Genomic DNA, 17,999 nt, shown 5'->3' with positions numbered 1-17,999 from the left:
ATTTCCCTATTAGTGGAATTCTGTATTTCCAGTTAGAACGGAACTTTCACTACTAACCCTTAAAAGGTTAACATATTGCTTATTGCAAAAGAATTGATTAAGACACTGATTTAATAGAAATCTAATATTAACAAGGATATCTTGTCATGCCAGGAAAGAAAGATGTAGTCTAAAATATTTGGGGTCATATCAAAATTTCCTAAAGGTACAGGCACAATTTGGCTCAGATGAAACAATGTGAACTTCAAAAAGAATTGTAATAAATTTAAGCATGGGGGGGGAGGGAGGGAATGCTTTGATATCTCTGGAGGTTTCCAGGGCACAACTTGTAAAAATTAATAATGGGAAAGACAGACCTTCATGCAGATTTCCTGTATAAACTGTATGTCAGGCTAATCAAGTGATTAACAAAGGGAGAAAAGCTTTTTTAGAGAAAGATTTTAGCTAATAAATGCAGAGTGATAGAGTTTGAAAATCACCAGTTGCAGACCTTAGCATAATCACATATCTAGTAATGTTATTAATGCCCACTAAAATAACTCTCAGTGATATTCAATAGCACTTGTCCATTTGTTGCTCTAGATAACTTTAGAAAATGGTGATACCTTGAGCTGGGAGATGGTTCTGTTGGTTGCATGCTTGCTAAGCAAGCATTGGAGACCTGAGTTTGGATCCTCAGAATCCATATAAAAGCTAGGCATGGTGATATATGCCTGTAATCTCAGCACTAAGGTAGATAAAGACAGACAGGTACTTGGCCAACCAGTCTAGCCAAATTATTGAGTTCCAGGTTCAATAGAGTACAATGTTTAAAAAAAAATAAGGCAGCTCGTTATTGAGGAAAGTACCTAACAGTGACCTATGGCCACCACATGCAGAGACTAGATAGATAGATAGATAGATAGATGGATGGATGGATGGATGGATGGATAGATAGATAGATAGATATCACAAAGCCTTTTTCCAGAATTTTTTTTCAGTACTGGTAATGGAACCCGTGGCCTCATGCAAGCTGGGCAAGTATTGTACTAATAATCTATATTCCTAGCCTTTGTTTACTTTGAGATGAAGTCTTACTATATATCATAGACTGGCCTTGACCTTGGCCTTGACCATACCCCTAAGCAGCTATGATTACATACAGAAGTTAGCAGTCGTAGCTATGAGCGCTTTTTTTTGTCAGTAGATAAACCTGGAAGGGAGTACCTAAAAACATGAACAAATGGGTTAATTAAAATTACATTTTGTGATTGCACCCATTGTAACCCAGAACACCAACATAACCAAAAATGCATATTTATCATTTTTGCTAAATTATCGAGAGTATATAAATGGAACTTATAGTTGACACACTGAGTGGTATACTTGAGATTTTTAAAGATCATAGGCTAAAGAACTCATTCTGGGAGCTAGAAGTTGCTGTGCATGCCTGTGACCCAGCATGCTGGATATAGAGGATAAAAGATCAAGAATTCAAAGGCACACTTGTTTAGATACCAAGTGCAAGTCTAGCATGCTCTACAAATGGAAAATAAAAGTTCTAGAGTTAAAACAATGTACAAAGCATGCTTATTACTACACAATTGTAAGTATTCTACTATAACCCACTACAGAAACATTTTTACCTCACGTATACAAATACCAAGAGAATATATTGATTTCTATATGAAACTCTTTGGTAAAGATTATCTCATAATAGTAAATATACAATATAAATGTTAGGAGAAAAAGATGAATCAAATTTACATATACAATCTTATTCAAGAATGTCTTTTAAAGCCTACATATAGGTGATAAATCAAAATAATATATCAAGACGTTAGCAGTTGTTATGCATGGGTAATGACAAAGCATTGATTTTTCTTCATTGTTCTGTATGTCACTTTCAGTGTTTTCTTTAATAAGAATAAATTTTCATAACAAACATGATAAACATGAAGATTTGGAAATTATTTTAAAAGCTAGAGCCATGAACAAAACAACTAAATAGATTTTATTAAGAATAAAATGTGAAATTCTATGAAAAGGCACTTTTTTTTGTTTTGTTTTTTTAAACATTTTTTATTAGATATTTTATTTACATTTCATATGTTATCCCCTTACCCCATCCCCCACCCACCCGGGAACCCCCCCATCCCCTTACCCCTCCTCCTTCTTCTCCATGGATGTAACCCCCACCTACCCCCCCACTCCCACTTCCCCACCCTCAAAATTCCCACCCCCTGGGGTGTCCAGCCTTCATGAGGTCAAGGATCTCATCTTCCACCTGTGCCCAGCAGGGCCCTCCACTCTTACATATTCAGCTGAAGCCCTGGATCCCTCCATAAGTGCTCCCAGGCTGGTGGTTAGGACCCTGGGAGCTGTGGTTGGTTGGTATTGTTGCTCTCCTCATGGTGGAAAAAGCACTTTTTTTTTAAAGGCTAAGTATAGGAGCAACAGAGCTTAACAGCAGTTCTTGTGAGATTATTTTTTAAGACCAAGAAATTAACTGACTGCAAATTTACTATAAGCCAACACTGTCGTGCATGGCTGAAAGAAAAAGATAGCCATAATATCAACTTCAGCTTCTTAATATAATTTATATGCAAAACAGATGTGGCAATAATATCCTCATTGTGGTCTATACTCTATATAGAATTACTGTGTTCAGCCTTGAACTTGAGCTTTTAAAAAAGTCTTGAAAACTGGAGCACATCCAGCAGCATGAAGCATCAGAAACATAGTGCAGAGCACTGGTTTGTACACTCTGGATACATTAGAATCACCTGGAGAGCTGACTGCACTGTACGTAAAGTCCTGCATCCCTTCCCAGAGTTTCATTCCATAAATCTAACTGGGACTATGAATCTGCATTTCTAGCTAACCTCTAGATAATACCAATGCTCCTGGTTTGAAGACCATGCTTAGAGATGCACTTCTATTAGGATAAAGGTCCCAACTTTTCCAGCAACTAGCTCAATCACAATGGACCAGCATGCTTGGCATCTCTTGTCTTTACATTCTTAATCTGTATAAAGAAACAACTGTACCTTCCTTATGGTAGTTGTATGATATCAATGTGGTATTTATAAAAAACCTTTTAAACCTACATCTTGGCATATAATAATGTCAATTGTATGTGAGAAACACAAAATTTGTTTCATCCACATTAAAAAGTACATTAATGAATCTTTAGAAATTAGGAAGACTTCTGTATGGAAAACCTCATCTACATAGTTCCTAAACAACAACATGGAATCAAGGGACAAAAAGGGACAACATGGAGCCTTCAGATCTTTAGAAGATTCAATAGCTAGTCATAGAATAGGTGCCCTTGGTGGGTTTTGAGTGTCCCAACCCACTGAGGCACTTAACCGAGATAATAGAAAGAGGAGCCTACAGGGTGTAAGAAGAAAGCTCCATATACTTCATCCAGTTCTAGTAATTCAGCCTTGGTGGAAGGAAATTGCCACCTGTGACCACCCAGCATCCCATCAGCATTAGCGTCACGTGGGGCCTCATGAAAAGTACTGATTCCCAGCAACACCTTCGACTCACTGAAGCAAATTGCAATTTGTTCCAATGTGCACTCCTAGTGGTGCTGACTCACACTCAAGTATGAGAGATGAAATGACTTAGGCATGTTCAGCCTTTGATATAACATTGTTATCTATGGTATTCAATTGAGAATCATAAAATTGCATTAAAATCTACCTCCCTACCTCCTCTTCTCTTCTCTCTCTCTCTCTCTCTCTCTCTCTCTCTCTCTCTCTCTCTCCCTCCCTCTCCCCCCCTTATTTCATAATGTTTTTAAGAACATTTAAAATTTTTTGTTGCCTTACATTCATAGCTACCCTAGGGCACAGGTTGGCCATGCCTGAAAACACCTCCAAAAACTGTTTCCATGAGGCTCTGGATTATAATCACTGCCACAAGCCATCATACAGAATATGTCAAACTTCTACTTATACTACATACACATACATACATACATACATACACACATACACACATACACACATACATACATACACACACACATACATACATACATACATACATACATACATACATACAAATCACACAAGATATTTGACTAGAGATATTTGACTAAAGAGATGACTCAGCCATTAAGAGTCCTTGTTGCTCTTGCAGAGGACCAGGGCTCAGTTTCCAGCAGTTGCAGAAGATGTGATACCCTCTTCTGACCTCTGAGGGCTCCAAGTAAGCTCATGGTACACATGCATTGATTCAGGCAAACAGCCATACGCACAAAACAAAATTGTTTGCTTTTGACCTTTTTGTTTTCTTTTGTGTGTGTGTGTGTGTGTGTGTGTGAGAGAGAGAGAGAGAGAGAGAGAGAGAGAGAGAGAGAGAGAGAGAGAGAGAGAGAGAAAGAGAGGTGAAGAGGAATTAGGAGAAGTTGGGGGATGAAAGAATACGATCAAAATATATTGCATGAGAAAAAAATGTAAGAAAAAGAAATAAACCTTTTAAAAACAGAGATCTGTTCAAAATCAGAAAATCTACAATCCAGAGTAAAGCAACCACCTCCTTTAGAATACCAACATCTTCAGTCTCAGTAACTAACCTCTGAGATGGGCACTGCTCTCACACTTTAAAGGAGGGGGTGGGAAAAAATGAAGCAATCACCAAAAGGTCATGTAGCTCCTAAGAGGTAAAGTGTCTTACAATACAGCCAGCCATCCACACACCTCACCTCCAAACTGCCCTTCCTATGGACTGCAGTGAACTGAAGAGATATAAGGCGAACATCACCTTCACCTCTATGTCTGTGAGACAAAAACTGAAAGATACCTAAACAGGGGTGGAGAGGCAGTGGCTGTAAGCTCATCATGGTGAGTACTAGAAGCCAGAGAAGAACAGGAAGCCAGAACAAGGTCACAGTTTGCACATTCTTTGTTCCTTTTGAATACTAAGAGTAGATGCAGGAAACAGAATGACTGCATTCTTCGATGTTCTGCAAATACACTGAAACCTCTAACAAATAGGGGCATGAGACATCCTGGCTGAAGCCTTTCCTCTCCTCTCCTCTCCTCTCCAAACCTATTCCAATGGAAACTGTGTAGTCCAGCAGGAGTAAAGTCACCAAGGGAGAGGAGCACTGCTGGGAGCACTTGTTCCAAATAACAAGTGATGAGGCACTCAGTAGAAGGTCGTTACAGAGGAAGAGAGAAAGAGGCAGGATTAACACCCTGAGAGACAGCCTGTCTCAGCTCCTTAAAGATTCCCTTCCTAGGTCCCCAGGACCACTTTATTATGACTCTCTATTAAATAACCTTCCCCTACCAGCACAGCATCCATAGCATCCCTGTGTCACCTAGGTATGTGAAAGCACATGCAGAAGAGGGACCGCAGCTGATTACACACACACACCTTCTAAAATCTGCAGCTCCCAGCCCATTTCCTGGCACATTCTTGGTGTGCTACAAATGCTTGTGGAATTGAATTTGCTGAAAGAATGCTGGTATCCCGATTCAGTGAAATGCACTATTATCTTAAAGGGAAGAAAGCATGAGAAGAGGATCTAACCCAGAGGTTGTGTCTTCATTCATTGTCTCCTTAGGGACAGAGCAGGAGACTACGATTAAAGCATATAGTGTTTGAATTAGGCGGGGGAGTCAAAGAAACAACAGAAGAAGTCTTCAAAAGTAAAAGGGGTAAAGGAAGGAAGGCAGGCAGCAAAGGCATTTTTGGCAGGAAGCTCAAGCCCACGGGGGGGGGGGGGGGAAGCCCCTGGGAACAGTTATAGAAGAAGCAGGGGCAGGCACCTTCCACCAATTGTTGGCTAAGGGCCAGTGAGGAGGCACGGTATGGTGAGTCTTCTGAATGCTGTGCCACTCACAGGAGACTCCAGAGGGACAAGAGACCTTGGGAAGAATGAAGGGACAGGCAGTTAGAAGTCAGACATGGATGCAGTGAAGTAATAAGGACTCACCCCACCCCTAATCTTGAGGCAGGTATGGGGAAATGTGCCTGGGTAACAAGCTCCTAAGTGCCTCAGATCTAAAAGCACACCCTCAGAACCATGGGCTCAGAGGGTAGTAAGCAGGGTCCTAACTGGTCAGTTCCGACTGTATGCTGTGCATACTGCAGTGCCTGGGATTAGCAGAGTTTAGTGACAAAGGCAAAGAGGTGAGGCACATTCTGCTTTGCTCTCTGCAATGGAAATCTTCCTACCTCACTCAAAGCCTGTGCGTGGGAGTCCTATGCCTGAGGAGTTGGGAACAGGCAGCCAACTTCTCTATACCTGCTGTGGCCAAGGCCACAGCTACTCCCTCATGCCACCCTCAGGACACTGCCTCCCCAAGTGTTCTGTGCTGGTATTTCTTTTCTCTGGGCATGGGCTGACAAGCTTCGACCCCAGGTGCAAAGCACACAAGGAAACAGTTCAGAGGTGGTGCAGCACTGAGCTATGTGATTAATTCAGCTGGGGAACAAGCCTGAGTCGCTCTCAGGAAGCTGTTCCTCATATCTGACTCAGAACTGGCCAGGGAGGCCAAAGGCAGCCAGAGTCCCTTCCATAGTGACCTTGGGGGACTCCTCCTCTGTTCTGGACACTGTAAATCCTCCAGAAGACACCCCAAATCACTCAATTATCACTATATGCCTATTCAAAGGCTCTATTAACTAGAAAAACAGCAGGCATCCTTGTCCTTTGCTGAAAGAAAAAAGAGGCAATGAATTTGAAAGTGGCAAAAACTATATACTGTAAGGGTTTGGAGGGAGGAAAAGGGAGGTAGAAATGATGTAATTCTATTATAAAGTAAAAAAAAAAACAATTTTTAAAGAGCATATGTTTGCAGGAAATGCAGAATCTTAAATAAAAATGGGTGCTTATTTCCCAATATTAAATTTCCACTTGAAATCAACACACTGAGTTTCAAAACACAAAAATACCAATGACCTCTCTCCAGGGAGAAGCAGGAAAAGGCAGGGAGACAGAGATAACAAATTTACCCTTCAAGGAAGCAGAGACATCCTCATTTATCTTTTACAGTGATCACTCCTAGCAAAGAGGACAACAAAGCCCATTCACACATTTCCGTTTTGAGGCAGGGTCACTGCCATAAAAACCAAGAGGTAAGGCCCTCAGACCACTCAGAGTATCTGAGTCTCCCTATCACTCAGTTTGGTAGTTTTGGTCGTTTTGGTCACAAAGGAAAGCTGAGGTCAACACATCTTAGGTGGCACTTTAATTAGCTGCAGTCCGGAGCTTCATGGTGAGAGAAAGAAAAGCTTTAAGCCCCTCACAAATCAGAACATTTTTTTTCAGCTTTCCCAATGGGTAGCCAAGTGACTCAGCATCAGCCCAGTGTGGGCACTATTATTGATGAGAAATCTTCCGCCTGGGTGATATACTGCATACAGCACATGCCCAAAAAACAGTGCCAAGTCATACCAGGAAGAGAAGGCGAATTATTCACCTCCACTTCAAATGCGGGCAAATCCTCTCTTAATGCAGCGGCTTCTCCATATCAGAAAGACAAAGCAGGGAGATAGAGATTTCCATCTAAGACTCAAGGAATTATTAGGCAGAGTCTCTTCTTTCTTGTTGACTATTAAAAAGGCAATCAAATTGAGGAAAGCAGAAGGAAAAGGAGTGGGGGGTGTGGTTTTTTGGTTTGGTTTGGTTTTTCAAAACCCGTCCCAGAGTGAAAAGCAGCACAAAGGGCTGCAGTTTCTCTCTGCTTTGTTAGTACCGTGAGCGTCACCTAGAGGTCATTTCTAGAATCGCGCATTAATTCAAGTTAGGAAAAGAAAAATCTTTGTATTCTGGGGTTTAGGGCTAGTAGTGAATGGGAGAACTGCTGGAGATCCTTGGACAACACCCCATTTCTTATCTTGCATTACTAGGACTTCTCTGAACCTTAATCTACAATACCTTCTCGGGGAACCTAATGAGATCCAGAAGGAGGATTGCCTTTGATGTTTGTGCCTGTCGAGCTGCTACTGGAGTTCCTGGCAGATTGAACTCAGCTCAAAGAAAGCAGAGTGTTCAAAGAATACTTTTAGAAGAAAAAAAGTGACAGTTCTGGTTGAAATGAAATAAAATACTGGCGATCAACCCAGAGGGCCAACAGAAACATGTCTAATATTAGAAGGACTGAGAATAGTTTCCTTAAAGAAGGACTCACAGACCATTTGCTTAGAAGACCCGGCTACAAGACAGTCGTTCCCTAATGGAATGTCAACAAGCACTCGGAAGTACCCTTAATTTCTATTTCTGAAAAGCTGACTACAGGCTCCCAAATATCCATAACTCGCTCATTCATAGTCTTTTTCTCTTTCTAGCTCCCTGTCCCTCCTTCGTTCCATCTCTCTTCCTCTCTCTTCACACTAGTCATCTTATGAATATTGATACTTTAGAACCCTAAGCTAAAACAAAGAGTGCCAAACACATTGATCATTCAACTATTCAGTGCAAGACACATCCTGCCCCACACATCACAAGCTACCTTTTAAGTAAACCAAGCCTTCAAAAAACAACAATGTGCTGCTGGTGCCAAGAGTTTCATCTAACATATGGAGAATGTCTCACCACAGCCTGTGTGTCCCTGCCTCCTCCAGCCTGTGCTGTGCATGACCTAAAACTGCTTTGACAGATCTTGGATTTAAAATTACTCATTGTCCTCTTCCAAGACCATCACCAATACTGTTCAAAGTCTTTCTTCATTGCAAATACCCATCTGCCTTTTCATTCCTGTTAACAAAAATATCTATGATAAGGCATCTCAATCTTGAGAGTAAGAAAGGTTCTATAAAAAAAAAAAAACTTTTGCCAGAAGATATGGGACTGCCTAGAAGTCCTATTTCAACAAGGCTATAGTGAGAACCTCCTTGTTTCTTGACTCTAAGGCAAAATTACTGGTATAAGGAATTACTTGAAGCAGTGTATCTAATGATAATAGTAAGAGATGGGTATGGCTAAAATCACAAGTACATAGACTTCCAACCTGATACACTAAAGCATCATGTCAGTAGGGTGCCTAGCGTGCTCTTGCATGTCAATGTCCCATTGGTGACTGCTATCACCAGTAAGACTTCTAAACTTTGTCTAAAAAGAATTGCTCCTAATTTCAGAGCCTCTCCAGATACAGAGTGGAATCTCAATGGGAAACAGTAAGGTATGCTCTGGCCCTGCCCATTTGAGTTCCAGCTCCAGAAGAATATCTCCAATTCAAGGTAGACCCCCTCATTATTTATAGACAATATAGCTGTTCAGAATTTCCCTGTTTATTCCTTTATTTTGTTGAATAGCATCCGAGAATTTTTACCAAGCCTCACAAGTGCACACTTGTGGCGGAAAATAACATTACTATTACTCTGCAATGGTCCATCACTCATGTATACCTTATAAGCATGCCCTTTGGGCCATTTGTGGAACACAGTGGGTTCTGAAGTAGATGTACTTTACTACAGGAAAATATTTGCCTCAGGACATTTGCACACATCATACACAAATGGAGAAGACACATGGGCAATATGGGTTTTTCTTCTTTGCAACTTGAGGGCCCTTCTGCCAGCTGCTTCCCATAGCTCCCCACTGCTCTACATTCTGCCATATCCAATGATGGTTTATAGCAAAATTCACTAGGCAGTAAGCCATGTGGCTTTTACAGGCAGCAATTAGGAGTGAAGCAAAGGCTCAATTACATGGCATTTGAAAATGCAGTTAGAGAAAGAACAAGTCAGATCTTATTTTCTCTTACCTCCTGGTGATGAAATCTATGTGTTCATCCAAAAGCACACATCTACCTCTGGGGTCATTTGGAGCCAACAGCTCAGTCAATAAAAATAAATAAATAAACTGTACAGTCAATGTCAAGCATGAAAATCCATTAAACAGTGAGGGTTTTTTTTTCTTTCATTCAAAGAAATCCTTACCTTTTCTTGAGCTTTCCTTTTTGTCCCTGCATCCATCCATTCATTTTCTTTCTCCAGCATGTCAATGAAGGCCCAGCGAACACCCTCAATCAATTCTTCCATCTATAAGAAAATACCCAAAGAGCAGCGTCAAAGCCAGAAATTTCAGCCAAGGTTTCCTCGACCTGAATCAGGCTGCAACAAAACTACTTCAAGGTTCAAAATAGGAGGGGGTCTTTCAGTTCAATTTTATGCTATGACTTTTTTGGGAGGGGGCATCTGTAAACAAATGATGCAAGGTGGTGACGGTAAACTCCCCAAAAGCTATCACTAACCAATCACATACCTGTATGTAGCTACTAAATAGCTCCATCTCCATCAATGTAACAACAAATTTCAATAATTTAATAAGAGCTGAGGAATGTAGCTCAATGGTAAATTGTGTGCTTAACAAGTGCAAGGCCCTGGGTTCTATCCCTAGTTCCAACACAACACACACACACACACACACACACACACAACAGAGAGAGAGAGAGAGAGAGAGAGAGAGAGAGAGAGAGAGAGAGAGAGAGAGAGAGAGAGATTTATCACAACCTGAGAGTGCCAAGCAAAAGCACAGACTGTGATTTTTCAAATAGACATTCCCAAGAAAGTGAGCAACAATCAAAAGAGGTGTGGTTAAAAAAATCATGCTGGGATATACAGCACCCCAAAGGACATCATGCCAACTTGAATCAGACTTAATGTGAAGACCCCCAAATCTCTCTAAATTCAGTGTCAGTAGTGAAACCAAATGCTTAGTCATGGTCTATTACCTTTCTACTGCTCTCTCCTCCCTGGCAGCCCAGCAAAGTCTTATTCAGATCTAGAATGCTGGGTACAAGGCAGCATCTGTAGAATAGAAGTTTTCTGAAAGGCCTTTCCCCAGGCATTTAAAGAATGAGATCACATCAGTGTTGAGGATGTTTTGCTGACAACCTCTGCTGGGCCATAACAGGGGTGAGGAAACTGTGGAAAGAGACATTGCTGCAAAAGTGTGAGGAAACCCTGCTGTGTACAGATGTATGCCCTGGAATCCTATTCACCTGTACAGATGCCTTGACTTCCTTAATTGTATATCCAATAAAAAAAAAAACATGGAACCTGGTTCCAGGATTATATTTACTTTCGAGATCATGAAGCTATAGATCAATTGTTAATACTATAACCATCCCCTTTGTTCCATAAGGAATTGTCAGCATAAAACTCAGAGAGAAAATTAATTTCTCTCTGTTTAATAAGTTTTCAGTTATGTTTTCAGTTCAATAACAGTTGTAGGGGAACCAGAGCTGTAAATCAGTGGGCTAGGTTCCATCATATGTAAATAAGAACAAACAGCAGATGGAAAAGGGGGAGCTTCACAGCTATTTCTTCCAACTTAGTAAAAACACTAAAAGAAAGAGAAAGCTCAAATTGGGATCCAGGAATGACAAGAACATGAAATGATGGAAGGAAAAAAAATCTCATTTAAATAATTAAGTCATAATTCCCACTGTCATGTGCATATTAGAATCAAGGAGGGGGTTTTAAAGTCTTGATTTTAAAAGTAATTAAAAATAAATAATCAATCAATCTTCGAGTCCAGGCAACAGGACAGTAGTGTCACCAGTCTAGAGTTCAGCCTGGGCAGTGGGATTTTTAAAAGCTCCATTGGTGAGCCCTATGTACAGACAGGGTTAAGCTCCATGAGCATTTCAGAAAGCCACTTATTTTACAAATAAGGGAGTTAGAAGTTGATGATCTGTGTAAACTCAAACAGCTATTGAAGGCCAGAGCGGGGCCTTGACCACCGAGCCTAGATGACAACTGTGAGTACAGAGCTTCTAGAAGTCGAAAAAAATGTTCTTTCTATCCACGAATCAGAGGAAAATGCCAAGGAAGTGAAATGTAACTAAGAATCAGATGCTGAAGTGACCATTTATAATAGGAAGCCCAACAACAGAGGTACAGAAATGACATGGAGCCTCCTAGAGACATCTTTTGCTCATACCGAACTTAGTTACCCTTAAATCTTGATAAACTCTTCAATCTAGAATATCACCTGCATGCAGAAAGAGCAAGGCCATATTCCTAAACCAGAGAGGAATACCAGGGATGGAAAGAAGTGAGTAGAGTTGACATATTTAGTGGCCAAAGAAATGGAACTAGATAATTAATGGCATATGGAAAGGTGAAAAAAATCAGGGAGATTAATGGTTCTCAGGATACAGACAAAAACAATGCTGTGGATGTGCTGCCATTCTCTATGATGGAAACATTGAGAGACAGAGAAAGACATCTGAGCCATGGTGTGATAAGGAGTACATGGACTTCTAGACAGCCAATTTGTAGAACCAGTAGAGGAAATATGAAAGAAAGAGAGAAAGGTAGGAATGTTAGGAAAGATGGAATGAAGGAATGAAGGAATGAAGGAATGAAGGAAGGGAGGGAGGGAGGGAGGAAGGGAGGGAAGGAGAGAGGGAGGGAAGGAGGGAGGAGTGATAGGGATAACCCAACCTAGGGATCTCAGGCTTGGAACTGTGCAATGTTTACTACTGATGTTTTTGTCAGCCTTGCTGCTGCTAGGTATGTGAGCTCTCTGTGTTCCAATACTAATGGATGCATTGAGAAGGAAAAGACTGAAATTAGACCAAAGGCTATAAAAGGTTTCTGAAAGGACAGAGTGGGAGATGAGAGCCAAAGATTATACAGAAAGATTCGTCTTAGATGTGAGACAGGATTATGAGAGGAAGAAAGGACAAAATGTCATAAGAATCTCCAGAGTAGAGGGCATATAATCATAGCTTTTCTCTGTGAAATTCGACTGAGATGTAAAACGAGAGTTTGTCTTTAAAAAAATTCTATCCCTTCACACATGGTCATATACATCCTGGTAGGTTGAGCACTCTGGGAGGAAGGGGCCTTTCATATATAACAAAAGAGAGAAATAAAAGGTTTCCTCTCAATACCCTGGCCAACATGCAGTAATGATAGGAAGCATCCAATAACTAAGTAGAAAGCTAGCCATCCCCATGGAAATAGTTTTTTCAAGTAAAATGCATAAAAACTAATATTTCATTATATTTTAATCAATCAAAGTGAGACTAAATAAGCACTTCTCAGGCCAAAAAGATCTCTGGCAATTAGGTTTGTTGTTGTTTTTCCAGTTTGATTTGTTTTCTTTTTTAGATTCCTACCACAAATCTTGTGGTCATTTATTGTCTCCAGTGGCATTTTAATGAAATATACACTATTTGATAAAATCAGACTAAACAGATTGTTTTCATAGAAGCTGCCTTGGCCATTCCGAGGTATTATAATGGCTATCAAATGTATTAAAGGCTTAAGAATAGAATTTTCCATAGGTTTTTCAAGCTTTCTCTGCACCCTGCTGATTGGCATTCCAAGTGGAAATACACTGAGGCAAATGGATTTCAGCTCATTGTCTGAATGAAGAATGACAAATCGTTTACTTTTATGTAGCTTTCTTTTCCCCCCTCCTGCCTGAGTCTACCCTAAATCAATACTTTGATAACTCACTCTCTTTGTGGCTTTCATCAATGTCAAAATGTAAGCAAATCACTTCTTGCCACACTTGGTCCTTCTTTGTCCTTGAGAACTCCCCTCTCTCCCCCATCTCTTTCCTTTCTGGATTTATTCTATAACATTTTCTGTGACATAGTACTGAACTACCCTAACAGACTTTCAGAGCAGGAGAAATCTTTGAAGATGATTAATGCCATTGGTTGGCATGCCAATGCAAATAAGATAATGATTTTAGCATGTTGGAACCAGGAAGATAAATCATAGAACACTTCTGATTTTTATCTCTGGACTAATTTACAGAATCATACAATAACATTGCCTTTAGTCAAATTGCATGCCCTGTGACATCAAAAGCTTGACATAATTTTTAAATAAGGGGTGGAAAGAAAAATAATATTTCCTCATCAAACCTTGACCTAGTGCTCCAAGAACCATCATATAGCATTAATGGAAATCACTTAAAGTAGGAGTCAGCAGGTTAAGCTATGAACACAAAACGTTTATTTAGAGTCAAAGACCAAAATGTAACATACAAGAATTAACTAAAATAATACTGTGATAAAAATCTGCAACATTCAGGTTAAGGGCCCTCTAAGTAAAGCATTTGTTTCAGATTTTTTTTCAATCAACACTGAAAATACAGTTCATTTGATTGGTCTATGGCAGTGGTTAATTCTCTTCCTCAACAGTGAGCATTTAAAAGTAGACTCTTCATTCTTTGCGCCCCATGAACTGGGTCATAATAGCCTATATCAGACAACAGAAACTTACACATGTATCTATACTTATGCTATTCTTCCATCATGAGCTTTAAAAAATGAGACCCTCTTCTCATCTCCTTCCCAGTCCCATTTCTCTCTCTCTCTTCTCACCTTTCCTCCCTACACACAGACATGGGAAACTTTCTTTTCATATAAGTAGGTAATGATGATATATACTGATTCATTTAAATACATGCCAACAAGATAAGGGGATTTAGTTCATCCCATGATTGGTTATAGTTCCCTTCCAGTCTTTGCTTATGGCTATAGAGAAATCCTACAAAACCAGTCCAAATCCTTACTCATATTTATGAATCTTATCCTGATGTTTCAATCACTTTTTGGAGTTCCTCTAAGACTTATAATCAGTATGATATGGATATATATGATATATTATTTTGTTTGTATTCATATTTATTTAGTCTCCCTAATGAGATCTAGGGATATTAAGAACAAACAAGACTATAGGTATATGTAAGAAGGCCAACAGGTATCCTGCAAATTCTATTTTCAGTAACTTTTATGACTTTGTATATCATATATGATTTTTACATGATTTTGTATCTCATATTCATACTTCATACTGACATAGGACAGATGCTTAGTAAAGACAAGTTCATCATACCACATGCATTTTGAACTCTTCACTGGAAGTTTTAACTGTTTATAGATTATATGACCTTGTATACTGAAAAACCTAAAACTCCATAAAACAATTCATAAAATGATAAATTCTGTAATGTTACAAGATACAAAATAAATGCACAAAACAACTAGCATAGTATATCCCAATAAAACTGATGAGAAGGAAGCGATAAAGGCAAATCCATTCACAATAGCTAAGAATTACAATATGCAGGACTAGATTAGCACAGCAAGTAAAAGGCATCTACGATGAAATGTGTAGTTCTGGCTTTTGGAAGGGGACATCTAGAGGACAAGATGTAGCTACTAGTGTCTCCCAGTTTAGATGGTGAATCCACCAGGATTCGCCACAGGAGGATTTAGATTTAATATGGCTTAAAAGATTAGGATACTAGTTGATATGCCCAGCAACTGAGTTACCATTGATTCTGAACTAAATTTGTGTGGTGTTTTCCTTCACGCGGGAGCTTGATTGGGTTCCACTGAAGCATGGGTTTGTCAGAAGTGCCCCACAAAAGGCTGTGGGAGTTTTTAAGCATTGGGCTGTCATGGTAGTGACCCACCAGAGGGAACTAAGCAAGCTGTATGGAAAGATTTCAGGTCTCTGAATCAGAGAGTCACCACAAGATAAGAACTTGCTGACCATTGCCCACCAGTACCTGGAAGGCCAGCCCAACAGCACCATGTCAGCAATAGAGTGGATTTATTTTTTAATATTTCCCACAATAGGTGGCGAACCAATGTGTTGGGCAAGAATCCACTAGAAATTTAAGATTATTAGCCTAAGAGTTAGAGTTTTATTTTCTAAGTGAGAGAAGGTGGCACTAGGACGAATCACATGGACTCAAGTGTGGGAACTTTTAAACAAAGAAAGAGAGCTTTAAGGTCCCCTGCTGTGGAAAGAGACAAGATGGCTGCTCAGAGTCAGAAGCTGCCTACATCTTGGGGCAAATATTGATTTAACTGGGAATTTATGAAATTGGGATTATTTGCCTTTAGGATAGATTTATATACAGATTTTGTCTGAATCACATGGGAAATTTTGCCCACAGTTCCGAACTAGGATAGGGAAAATTAGTCACCGACTCCAAGTAGAGAAGGCAGTGATAATTACCTGCTATGAACAGGTATTAATTAATTAATAAATGTCTGTGGCCCCAGGTAGAGAATATCACATATAGATATTATAACAGGTATTAATAAAATAAATGTCAGTGGCTCCAAATAGAGAACTCAACAGATAGATGGTATAACAGGATGGCTGTTCTAGGCAGAGAGCTTAACAAGTAAAAAACTACTTGATTCCTATAGGCAGATACTAGTGAAAGTTTGAATTAATTGCTTTAAAGATGGTATAAAGATATATTCCTCTAACAAGTCTTACAGGATACTCAGATTCTGTCTAACATGGGTTCCATGGGAATTTTGGGTTTAAATCCTGGTTTGACTAGCTGTCTGCTTATAAGCAGGTATAGATAGAAGTGTGAACCAATTGTTTTAAAGATGGTATTAAAAAGGTCTGCAAGATAATTAACTCTTATTCTCTAACGTGGGTTCCACATGAATTTGGGGTTATTATCCTACATGGCAAAATAGAAAATGCCTAAGAATAGGCACATACAGTATTTTAGTTTACTTCATTTGTTTTGGATTGTTTTAATTTTCAAAATGGGTGTGATTTTGAGTTTTGTGTCTATATTATTCCTCGGGGAGAGAGGTCAAAATAAAGGTGAGGTAGTACATTGTGGCTAGGTGGTCACTGGGCAGAAATTACCTATCTCTCCTGTAGACCTGTACCATCCTTGAAAGGATACAAGTTACAGGTTAGGACAGCTTAGTTCTGCTGAGACAGAATAAGCTAGTCCTTAATAATTCCTGTTTTTCAAGGTCTGTCAGAATATTCTGGATTAAAAAGCTTAAGACTGATGCTTCAACTTCATGACTTACTGGGGCTGTATAGTTAAGCAGCAGTCTCTACAATTTGTCTCAGTTTTGGAAGCTGTGTTAGGCTTCCTATATTTTCAGATAATGTTCATCATTCTCAGATTTCTGACAGGTTTGAAAACTGGTAGTTTCATAGCCAACAAAACTACTTAGCATTGAGAAGGACGATATAGATTTGAGAGGATGGTTTTCAGATGGTGTACAATCTAAAGCCAGGACATGAGTCAGGTGTAAAATTATGTCTTTGAAGTTAGGATAGATGACAGACTGTTTTATTTAATTGACAAAAATGATGGACTAGGTGTTAGGTCTATCTTGTACTTTATAAATTACAAATTGGTAATAGTTGTGCTCAATTTATATCTGAGATAAAAGAGTCTTTTAAGTGGACAGAAAGGGGGAAGTGTTGTGGATGGCCCTGGTGCTCTTTCTATTTTGATGTTAATTCTGCTTCCGCAGGGAGGGGCTGTCTGGAACAAGGAATGAATCATGTACACAGGTGACTTCTTGTGAACCATCCCCTAATGAATAAAGGAACCAATAATTGGGTGAGCACTCGGAACTTCCGGGTTGGAAAGGGGAAGAGAGGAGGCAGGAAGGGAACAGCGAAAATACAAGATGTAGCTACTAGTGTCTCCCAGTTTGGCCACCAGAGGATTTAGATTTGATATGGCTTAAAAGATTAGGATTCTAGTTGATGCACCTAGCAATTGCGTTACGATTGATTCTGGAAAAAAAAAACAGAAAAGAAAAAAAGTATAGTTCTGTGTTTAAGGAAAGGGAACCTAAACATTGAAAGGACCTCTCATTTTCATGAGAGGTATAACTAATATTGCTAAAATGTCCATGATACTCAAAATGATTTGCAGATTCAAAACTATTTCTGGGTTAATACTATTTTTTTTTACAGAACTAGCAAAAATTATCCTGAAATTGATACAGAGGCAAAGAAGATCCCAAATAGCTCAAACAATCTTAGGAAAAAAGAGCAATCTGAAGGCATCACAATATCTAATTTTGAGACATACAACAAAAGCATAAGCAAAGCAGCATGGTATTGGCATGAGAACAGGCACACAAGCTAATAGAACAGAACAGGAATGCCAGAAATAAACCCATGAATCTACAGCCAACTGATTCCCAACAAAAGGCCAAAACATACATTTCACATTTCCCTCTTTAAATTTTATTGAACTGAGAAGACTGGATATTCATATA

General features: G+C 39.5%; 1 protein-coding gene across 1 annotated transcript in view; it reads right to left on the bottom strand.

Moving 5' to 3' along the window:
• Nucleotides 1–17,999, bottom strand: part of Phex (phosphate regulating endopeptidase homolog X-linked) — a 225,613-nt gene that overhangs the window by 103,098 nt on the left and 104,516 nt on the right. Inside the window, exon 13 of the mRNA XM_028772694.1 lies at nt 9,889–9,990. Coding sequence (XP_028628527.1) covers nt 9,889–9,990 — 102 coding nt within the window. The remainder of the gene's footprint in view (nt 1–9,888; nt 9,991–17,999) is intronic.

Source organism: Grammomys surdaster, unplaced genomic scaffold (assembly GCF_004785775.1).
Source record: "Grammomys surdaster isolate TR1022 unplaced genomic scaffold, NIH_TR_1.0 217, whole genome shotgun sequence".
Lineage (NCBI taxonomy): Eukaryota > Metazoa > Chordata > Mammalia > Rodentia > Muridae > Grammomys > Grammomys surdaster.
Note: the sequence above shows the minus strand (reverse complement) of the source record. Positions and strands in the feature narration are given on the sequence as shown.